Source organism: Poecilia reticulata, linkage group LG7, assembly GCF_000633615.1.
Source record: "Poecilia reticulata strain Guanapo linkage group LG7, Guppy_female_1.0+MT, whole genome shotgun sequence".
Lineage (NCBI taxonomy): Eukaryota > Metazoa > Chordata > Actinopteri > Cyprinodontiformes > Poeciliidae > Poecilia > Poecilia reticulata.
In genome coordinates this window covers 5,274,751-5,285,473 of record NC_024337.1, presented here as the reverse complement: position 1 = coordinate 5,285,473, position 10,723 = coordinate 5,274,751, and the positions used below count along the sequence as shown (strand labels likewise).

The 10,723-nt window shown below is 41.0% G+C and overlaps 1 protein-coding gene across 1 annotated transcript; it reads left to right on the top strand.

Annotated features, from left to right (window-relative positions):
• Positions 1–715: 715 nt before the first annotated feature.
• On the top strand, positions 716–10,611 carry tpx2 (TPX2 microtubule nucleation factor). The gene is made up of 16 exons (XM_017305603.1): positions 716–811; positions 1,105–1,240; positions 2,849–2,968; positions 3,073–3,157; positions 3,253–3,315; positions 4,009–4,118; positions 4,202–4,350; positions 4,584–4,755; positions 6,223–6,361; positions 6,448–6,667; positions 6,763–6,858; positions 6,934–7,107; positions 7,186–7,332; positions 7,414–7,525; positions 8,634–8,800; positions 9,094–10,611. Exons 2-16 carry the CDS (start codon positions 1,129–1,131, stop codon positions 9,199–9,201), a joined length of 1,974 nt encoding a protein of 657 aa, XP_017161092.1. The 5' UTR covers positions 716–811; positions 1,105–1,128; the 3' UTR covers positions 9,202–10,611.
• Positions 10,612–10,723: the final 112 nt, after the last annotated feature.

Here is a 10,723-nt window from a genome sequence, read left to right as displayed (position 1 = left end):
GTGTGTGTGTGTGTGTGTGTGTGTGTGCGCGCGCCCGCATGCGTGTAGTGGTGACTTGCAGGGTGTACCTCTGCTGGGTTGTATAAAGGGTGCATGGATGAATTTGCATACTTCCATTTACTTTAAACTTGCTACTATTTCCCCACTATGGGATATTCTATTCTATTCTATTCTATTCTATTCTATTCTATTCTATTCTATTCTATTGTACAACATGTTAACTGAAGGACATAATCTTTTCCTCATTCCCTCAGTTTGTACTGCTCTACCACTAAAATAATCCAAAGAAAGTAACAATAATATCAAGAAGAACTTATAAGGTTTAGCAAAGTTGTGGAGCTTCTAATCAGATTAACAGTAAAAGTGATAGTAATTCTTACTTTAGAAGAAATTAAAATTAACATTTTTGCAATTTCTTCTGTGGTGCACAGTTATGAATGATCAGTTGCATAAAGTTATTTAAATTTGTAAGTTGTCTGAAAAAATGTAGTCACTTTTATAGAAAAAAAAATCATCGCTTAAAATATTATTCAAAGACTCTAGATGGCAGTTTTATTTTTATTCTTTGCTGTCTCTTATTGAGAAAATATGTTTATAAACAAGTAATTCAGTGAAAGTTAGCTGGACCCATGACGTTTTGTGCGTAGAACTCGCTACGTAATACGTTTTTGTATAAACCAATGAGCATCGAGTTGATGACTTACGCTGACAGCCATTGGCTGGTTCGAAATGGACCGGTCTTTTTAAACGTTAACCTCTCAGCCCGACGGTTGCGTTTTAATACTGTGATACTGAGGAATAGATTAACACGGTGAGTTCTTCGGATCGTTTCTGAGAATACATAAGTTGTCTTAATATAGTTTTGGGATATTCTTGCCAGTTTGACGCTTTCTCCAATGGTCCAGTTACAATTAGGCGGTACTTTGAGTAGAATTTTTTGAATATTGGGAACGTGTTACGTTTTGGAGTTTTTTGCTAGCATGTTTTGGTAACCGGGGGAGGGGAGAGAAGCTGACATGTAAAGTTGTTTATCGTTATTTATTAACTCTGTCTAATAATTTTTAATTAAGGCTGACGAAGAGCTATTGAATTGAACTGTTTTAGAGAAGCTGTTGGAGAGACGTGATTATGGCCGACACGGACTCTGGGGAGACTTCTGGGCGCTACGACTTTGACGCTCCGTCTCATGTTGTGGACTTCAAGGAGCTTTTAGATGCAGAAACCGACGACCATTGGTTTGGTAAGTGTCTACGAAACTCCTGAATCCAGCATCGATTCTAATTTGGCTCTCTGTTTACGTTTGGAAACCCATTGTTGCTTTGTTTCTATAATTTGCCACTTCCTGTTTAAGCTGAAATAGGCGGTGGAGATGCTAAACATTTAAACCCGACTTCTTTGAATTGGATAAAACTTTCCTATACAGAGGGAAGGTTTTCAGAAACGTGATGCCGTCTGCATTGTCTTGAACATTCAAACACGTTTGCTAGATAAGTGGACGGATTCAAAGGAGGTGAAAAGCGATTCCAAATGCATAGACGGCAATTTAAAACGCTAAGCATTCTAACTCAAATGTTACTGTACAAGATCCATAATCTGTCAGCAGAATGGTGTGTGTGTATATATACAAAAGCTGATAATTTTAGGTACATGTGGTGGTGCTGCTTCTTCGGTGTTGTGGTGGCTTTAGGGCAGATTGGGGGAGGGGGTTTCGTTGGGCCTGGCTAATTTTTCTTCCAAGAAACCACACTACCTTTTTAAGTGACTCCTTTTGTTAAGGGGAACTTGATGGAAAGAAAAAATACAATTTGTCGAAAAGAAATCTGACCTTAAAGCATATTAACCAACTTTCCTGAGGAACATGTGTAATTTAACTTTATTTTTATTTTTTAGTTGTCCTAATCTTCCTCCATATCTTGCAGAGATAACTTGTTCCCATTTTCGTATAATTGTTCTTGCTGCTAATAATTAACAATGGAGAATTTTGTCGACTAGTCAGCTAAGAAACTGCTACATTCTGCAGATTTTATTTAAAAATTAAGCTTATTTATGTCTGCAAGCACTTGTATCAGTGCAAACCTTTCTATTGAGGTATGATGACTTTTAGAATTAAGTAGATTGTATTTTGATGTTATTGTTATATGTAACAGACCTTTGTAAAATTAGACGAGTCTCAAGAGATTTTTCTGAATAAATGAAGGATTAATTTACAAAATGTTGATAAAATGCAAATTAACAACTCAATTCCCTTTTCTAAATAAGAAAATAAGCATTTTATTTTCTACATTCAATTCCATAGCATTCCTCCAGCTTAATCATTTGTAGCAAAGAATCATCTACAGCTAAATGCTTCAGTAAACCATTTCTGCTCAACATCAAATAGTGTTGGACTGAGCTTGTGATTATTTTTATAACAACTGATAACTGGATGGCATAAGGTGGGAGAGTTTTACAGAATTTGAACCAAGTGAAGATAAAACTGCTCCACAAGCAGTCCTGGGTAGAAACTATTTACAGTTTTTTTTTTTTTTTTTAACTTTCTGGATTAAATGCTAAATGTCTTTTGGCATAGTTTTGGCTTGATTACTGTCGAGTAAGTTCTTTCAGAAAATGGTTGTATTTTCAAGTTAACTGATTTCTAAATTAGTTGATTTTCATCATTTATGTTTAATCTGATTAATTGTTTGAGCCCCAATTTCTCTAGGCGTAGCAGAATCCTCCCCACCAAATAGTGATGTGAAGTAAAAGCTGTGGCTAATTCTTGTCTTTATGCAAGACAGTTTTTTTTTGTGTGTGTGTGTGTGTGTGAGAGGGAGTAACACTGTAACACTCTTTGGACTGTCCTGAACAGACGTACATGCTGACGGAGCAGGTCCTCAACTTCTCACCCCTGCAAGACCAGACCAGCAGTTCATGGAGGCTGATCGTTCTGGAGCTTATGGGGATAAAGTTGAGAAAGATGTGGAATCTGGTCGGTGCTTCTGTACGCTTGTCAACAAGATTAGAATTGTATTGGTAGGAATAAAAGATCTCTAAAGGCTGAATGAAAACTTATGAGTGATCGCTTTGTTTCAGGTCAAAGCCAAGCTAAACGTGTCCCGTCAAACGAGGAGACCCAAAAATCAGGCCAGGCGAAAAGAGAGCCTGTCAAAGAACGCAGGTACAGTTTGTTCAGGAATTATTAGTAAAGGATTATCGCGTGTTGTGTGTGTTGCGTATAGCGTTGCAGAACTGTGACCTGCATTTATATTACAGGATTTCAAAACGTAAAGAGGGGAGCTGCAGTACAAATGTTCCTCCTTTAAAGAAACCAAAAGGGTAAGAAAACACCTGAAATTATTACATTTTCCTAAAAAGAAAATCTCAAATTACCAACAAACCTTTATTTATTTATTTATTTGTTTATTTCCTGAGTAAGTTTTATTCTTCTTAGTTTCTTTGATTCTTTCATGTATTCTTGAGAAATCCTTTTATCTCCATTGGAACCACTCTTCTGTGCAAAATGTCTGGATGAACCAAGTGCTGCCTTCCAGACATGGATCCTCCTCTGATCTGCAGTTTCTAAGATTGAGCCTCAGAGAGCAGCCCTCACACTCGACTCTTCTAGACTAGTGGCAGCAATTAAAAAACACTTGATGGAATGTTGTATCTGCTGCATTACACAAACTATAAGCTAAGAACGGTGCAACTGAGAAGAATGCAAATTGTTTTACGCTGATAAATACGTGACTTAAAAGAAGGGCAATGTGATGACTCCCTTTCTTTTTTAGAAAGAACAGGAGTTTTTAAGGAGACAGGTGTCCAGATTTCAGGGTATTAATTTACAAAGTCAATTTTCTTTGGAGTCATATTTGATAAATACAGCATTTTTATTTAAAAAAAAAACTGAAGTTAACCGTTACTTGATTGGGCTTATAAATGGCAATATGCTCCTGGAAAATGCATAATGCTGACCATTTAAATTACAGGGTCAATATACAACAGTCAGGAACATTCACTTTGTCCACACAGGCTGAGTAGCTCTGAGGAGCTGGAGTTGGAACGCATCAAGAGCCTGCAGAGGGAAGTCGCTCTGCATCGGAGGAAAAACGAGGCCAGCTACAAAGCTGCTCTGGCTGGCAGTGAGTAAAGACGACTCTATGCACTAACACTTGTTGCAACGGACAACAAGTGTTTGAGAAATTTCAACAGCCTCTCTTTTCAGATCCACCACCAAAGAAGATGTTGATGTCTGTAACTGTGCCTAAAGACTTCCGCTTCAACACAGACTCCCGCATTAAAGCACCTGCCTCATCAAATGCCTCGCAGAAGGAGGTGGATTTCATCAGTCAGCTACGACAGCCCTCCTCCCCTGTGAGCGACTCCTCCCACACATCCACACACACGTCAACACATACACATCTGCCAGCAGTGGCTGTTCCTGTTCTGAAGCAGGACATCCAAGTTACCAGAAGTCGGAGGACAGAAGTCCAGACCTGTTGGCTTTTCACCTGAGATTGTTGTTCGATTGAAGTCATTATTAAGTTGTATTAGGGCTACAAGCTGACGACACACTTCAACTGAGTTGTTAATGTTCGTTTTTAAAGGCCAAGGCGAGGAAAGGAGCCACGGTGCCCAAACCGTTCAACCTGTCAGCAGGCCACAAGAACTGTAAGGAGGGGCCTGGTGTCTATGTTTCGATGGCTCAGCAGATAGAGCAGTTCCAGAAGAGGACCCCCACCCGCTACCACCTGCGCAGCCGCAGGACTCAAGAGAGAGGTGAAGCAACTTCAGTGGTGTGTCTGTAGTCTGACGCTTGGAGCTGAGATGTTCCTGATGCTTTCATGTTAGTTGGAAACCTGCTCCTCACTTACTGTGGTCCAATATTGTTGAAGATGGAACCTGTTTCCATGCCAGTGTTTGGAGCCATCGTCTAAAAAGTCATCAGTGGTTCATGTCTTGAGTTTAGGATCTTTTTAAAAGGAAATGAATGATGGTTCAGACCGAGTTGACCTGGGTGATATGACTGAATATAAAATCAGGTTTTTTTTTGTTTTTTGTTTTTTTGTACAAAGTCAGATTTCAGATTTTTCATGCTTACAAATGACAGAAAATATATTCAGAAAGTGACTTATTCCAATCATTCCTTCTGTGAGTTGACCTGAGTTTGATGGATGTTTTGGGAAACCTTGAGCTTCTTCACAATCACAGCATACTGTATTAATAGAAACTATGAAATGTACTGCAGACCATGCACAGCTGAAGCTCTGTCCCAAGATCTGAAGATCAAAAGAAAGGCATCAGTTTCAGTTTGTGGCAAAATTTATTTTAAAAAAAATGCAGAACAGGTCTCCCCTCTTTTTTTTTTTTCCCCCCAGCATAAATTTAATCTTTGACTTTTTCAATTGAGTGATGTTAAAATATTCTTGTGAACTCTATCTTGTGTCAAGTTTTGGGTGTGGTTACACCCCAATGCCAGTCAGGGTAGAACCAGTGCCAGTCTCCAGGGATCACTGGATGTGAGGTGGGGTACGCCCTGGAAAGGTTAGCAGTCCATCACAGGGTGACATGCAGAACTAACAATACACTTACACCTGAGGGACAATTTTGAACCACCAGATAACCTAACCTTTCTCTGTGGGAGGAACCCCATGCATTCTTGGGGAGAGAATGGCATCCTTGTAGAGAGAAACCAGCAGTTAAAAAAAAAACCCAATAGAAACACTAATCCTAGTCTCATTAATTTATTGTCCAGTCCCATTTCCATCAATCTAGCAATATAAATGACAATAGACATGCGATCAATATCAATGGATAATTGGGTAGAATATTCAATAATGCTGAACCAGAACCTCACGGTATTTTGGGGGTGTAGGCAGAGGACGGGTGTTAGCTGCCTAACCTCTCTCAACCATCTTGGCAAGATGGGTGGCATCACTCACTATTTGGTTACCTAGTAACAACATGTTGAGCAGCATTTTCAGAACATCTCAACAGCGTGCCTCATAACTGCTTCAAAATAATAAAAAAATAAATAAATTGTGGTGTGAAAAGATAACAGGTGCTTGAGAGGAAACTGTTAAAACAGGAAAGATCACATAATCCGTTTGGCAGTAATTCAGATGTGCAAAACCAAAATCAACATGAAACCCTTGTACTGCCATTCATTTTCCCACCATGTCAACCAACTCTAGATGGAAATATTGTCATTTCTTGGATTTTGAGTCTTTCCTGGACTTGTCTCAGGGCCGTCTCCGCTGAAGGGTCAGCACCTGCACCTCACCCAGCCTCACTCCCCCCAGCTGATGACCCGAAAGAGAAGCCGCCAACCTTCTGTGAAGAGCAGTGCAGAGCTGGAGGCAGAAGAGTTGGAGAAACTTCAGAAGTAAGAACCCGTCTCTAAAGAGCTCATCATTAGAGCAGCTAGCTCTGTAAGGTGTCAACTCCTCCCACAACGTCGTGTGTGTTCAGGTTTAAAATCAAAGCCCTGGAGCTGAACAAGAGGATTTTGGAAGGCCCTGAGGAACTGAGGAAGCCAGCAGTGAAGGAGCCCACGGTACCTGAAGGATTTGAGCTGGAGATAGAGAAACGACTTCAGGAGAGACAGCTGAACAAGAAGTCGCAGGATGAGGAGAAGCCCCCCAGTTTCAAAGCAAACCCCCTGCCCAAGAAGGTCCTGGATGGTGTCGTGGTGAGTCCCTCCAGACAGTTCATCTGGAACAGTCTTGTCTTCAGAACGTCAAACCATTATAAGCGTCTATAAAGCAGACATTCTCCTGTGGGCAGGGCTTACCTGAGAAGAAGGTAATGTATCCGACTGTACCAGAGTCTCCAGCATTTGCCCTGAAGAAGAGGGTTCGTATGGAGCGAAAGGTTGAGGAGGTAAGGAAGGACCCTCGCTTTTCTGGGTCTCCTGTTACTGTCGCTTCAGTTTGGTGATCTTGTTGTTGTGTTCAGGTAAAGCCACCCTCACCGGTCAAAGCCGTCTCCGTCCCCCACTTTGGGATTCCATTCCAGCCGCAGCTCCCCGAGAGCCACCAGGTGGAGGTCTGTCCCTTCTCGTTTGAGCAGAGGGACAAGGAGAGACAGGCTCTTAAGGAGAAGAGGCTGGAAGAGTTGCAAAACGAAGAGGTGAGGTTTCATTAATCCAGAACTGGAAACGTCGCCCTTCAGAGTCCATACAGCTCATGGTGTCTGCGCTGCTTCCAGGTGCCCCACTTCAAGGCCCAGCCACTGCCAGACTTCAATGCAGTGGTCCTCCCTGAGAAGAAGAAGCTGGAGCCCACCAAGCCCGAACCCTTCAGGCTCCACATCGACGAGCGAGGAGCAGGCAGGCACAGGCAGTGGGAGCAGATGGTAGGACTGGCCGCCTACAGCTGACTGTCTGGGACTCGTGGCGGAGTCTCCTAGCCGACTGACTTGTCCTGTGTCCTGCAGGTGAAGGAGGAGCAGAAGCAGCAGGAGGAGGCGGCTACGTTCAAAGCCAGGCCCAACACAGTCACTCACAAAGAACCATTTCGACCAAAGAAGGAGAACCGGACATCAGTGGGTAAGATTAGAATCCAGCCTGTAGTGAAATGATGCTGATGACTAGGGCTTGTAGTTAAACTACAACAGCTGCTGACTTGGCCATTACTTAACTGCCTACAAGAGGACGTATTGCTAAACTATCATTTTCTTCAGAAAATGACCAAGAACAATCATGTTCTGACTCCTTGTTCACACACAGCTGGGTCTCAGTATCTCCACCACATTTAAAATAATGTGCACATGGGATCTGTTTCAGAAGTTTTCATCTACATGCATTTTAAAAATGCCAAACCTATAGGGTCAGGGTAGTGCAAAGCTAACCCGTCATCCAATCGGATTGCTTCAAAACGACCACAATTTGCTATTTGAAATTAAACACTGCGCCAGGACGTGTGGCTGTGGATATAAAGTTTAAAAACAAACAAACCAAGATTTCAATTAGGAATTATGTCAAATGAGTAAATTGGATATATTGGCACATTATTTGTCAGACTCTGAAGTATTGGACCCCAACTTTTGGTCTGATTGGCTGAAGATTTGAGAACTTTGTTTTTCTAAATCATTATAGAATCCACAATGATTAAAGTTAATTTTAGTCGGAAACTGAAACATTCTGACTTTCCATTGGAAAAATTAGCTGGAAGTTGCAACACCCTTCAAAAGTCAGACTTCACCCTGATGAAGTGGGAGCAACTCTGACGACCCCAGTTATTACTTTTAAGGTTGACATCACATTCAATACGCCTGGTATTCATATGAGTACTATGGGAAACTTCTGATAGCATCACACAGTCTTTGCATCTGCTTTTCCATTAATGTCCTGACATGGAATACTAAAATCAAACTGAGTCTGGAAAATTTGACTGTCCAGACTTCCTTTTTTCTTGGATTTTCTGAAGAAGTAAAAAAATTWTTTTTTTTTTTTTTCCCTCCACTATTGACTTTAGTCTTGGTGATCAGTATTATGCTCATCAGTATGAGTGGAAGACTGTGTAGGAATCCTGCTCACGTGTCCTGAAGGTTGTTCCAGCCTCGTTAATGAGGCTGAGACACTCTTCAGTGGCGTCACTCAATACATGGCGTCATAATTCGGGGCACCTCATGAGAAAACATTGATTCTTCCATAGCGGTGGAGCCCTTCCAGTTGGCCACAGAGCGCAGAGCCCAAGAGTGGCAGGAGTACGAGCGTCTGATTGGTGAAAAAGAGGTGCTGAGGGCGCGCATGGAGGCAGAGCAGAGGCTGGAGGAAGAGCAGAGAGAGAGGGACGAGATTGCCAGGCTGCGACAAGAACAAGTGAGTTTCTGTCTGGGTGACTTATTTTGTTAATTTAAACTGGGAATTAAAAAAAAAAAATTTTAAATAAGACTTTCACAAACATTTGCAAACTGGGCTCCAGTTCATTCACAGTCATTGATTCTGTTCTACTTAAGAACCGAAACTGGAGTTGACACAAGTGTGCACATCAAAAATGCAATATGTTGATCTCAGTCATGCTACAAATTGATCTGGTTCTGAACATGGGAAGCATTGAAGATTAAATCTGCCTTTGAACCACTTTACCATGTGACGTTTCCTCCTGCCTTCAGGTCCACAAAGCTCAGCCCGTCAGACACTATAAACCTGTCGCTGTGAAGAAGAGTGACGTTCCTCTTACAGTCCCAGAGTCGCCAAACTTCTCCAAACGCTTCCGGTAACAAGCAGCAAGATCCCTTTTACAGAAACATCCTTAAATGTGTTTTCAGTTTTTAACTGTTGTAATGAGGTGCCTGAAGACCGCTTTTGTTTATAGTTTGACTTGATCTCAGCTTCAGCTGGCGATTAATTTTTCTCATATCTTGAGTTTCTAGTGAGTTTCTTGGCAAAATTTGTTTTTTTTTTGTTTTTTTTAGGTTTTTAAAGGGTGGGCATAAACTTCCACATGTAGTACATTCCTGTAATAAAACTTTTATTTGAAATCCTAGCCTGTCACTGAATCCAGAACACAAAACTGGCAAAAAATTATTTGGTGTTCCATCTCAACATTGATGTTCTTGTGTGGCTTCTCACAATTATGCAAATGACTACGCATTAAACACGTGACTATAATTCAACCTTTACTCTCCTCAGGCTCAAAACAAACAGTGCTGAGTGCAATTTGGCATCAAAACATGTTGCTGTCCAGCAACAAACCTGAGCTTGGTAACGGCCATGCAGCTCACATCTGCTTGTTTGTGGTGCAAAATTCAGACTCTGGTCTCAGGTCAAGAAGCTTAATAAATAAATCAAGTACTCTTCATGTTTTGCATATTTCCCTAATTTAAGATGGCTGATTAGTTCAACTTGTTAATCAGTTGAACTTGTTTTCTTGAAGCAGGGAAAGATCTAAAACATGCAGAGCAGTGTGCCTTCATGACTGAAGTTGGGAAATGCAACTCTATGATACACATTACTTAAAATGTAAGAAAGCTGAATTAAATGCTGCTTGAATTTAGCAGTCTGACAATTGAAGGGTAAAAACCCTTTGAGTCTGGTGCTCTTGCTGTGGATGCTCCTCAGCCCTTTCCCTGAGGGAAGGGGTTGGAAGACGATGGGTGGAGTGGAAGGAAAAAGGTCCACTAGCCACAGGAATAGCCACAACCGTGAGGATAGTCTAGCAAAGAATTTGCACAAGAACTAAGGGGAGCTTCACAAGGAGAAGCCTGAGGCTGCAGTAAGAACATTAAGAGCCTCTATGCCTGAACGATTTGCATTTTATTTGGAAATTGGAGTCTGAAGGAAGAGTAGAGAGAATTGACGTTGCTTGAAGTTTCCATAACCAGTGACGGTTGGGCTGCCATCTCCTGGTTCTGGTTCTCCCATTCAGTCGGGTTTTTTTCCCACAGACTCTAACAGGTCAATGCCATAGTTGCACTAACTCAGTATAGTCTTTCTCTTTTATGAAAACATTGTGTGTGTACTTTAAAAACTGATTCTGATTTTAACTGTAAGTTGCAATCTTACAAGAAATAGTCTAGGGATATTTCACTGTGCAGTGAACCTTTACAAATGTCCCTTTATGAAATAAGTGAAAATGCTTGTTTGTATTTTTATTTTTTTTTGTTAAAAATAAATGCATTTAAAAAAAAGCTTTAGGTGTTCTGGCATTCCGGGAGTAATTTTGTATTTCTTACAAAGGTTCACAGCCATTCTGTGTCATGTTTTTTTTTTTTTTTTTTTTTTTTTTTAAATCCATTGTTT

Bases quoted from the DNA above. Each gene is read 5' to 3' on its own strand.
- tpx2 (XM_017305603.1), top strand. From the start codon at position 1,129: ATGGCCGACACGGACTCTGGGGAGACTTCTGGGCGCTACGACTTTGAC. The intron at 2,969-3,072 runs GTCGGTGCTTCT...GCTTTGTTTCAG, and splicing joins TGAGAAAGATGTGGAATCTG to GTCAAAGCCAAGCTAAACGT. The intron at 3,158-3,252 runs GTACAGTTTGTT...TTTATATTACAG, and splicing joins GAGCCTGTCAAAGAACGCAG to GATTTCAAAACGTAAAGAGG.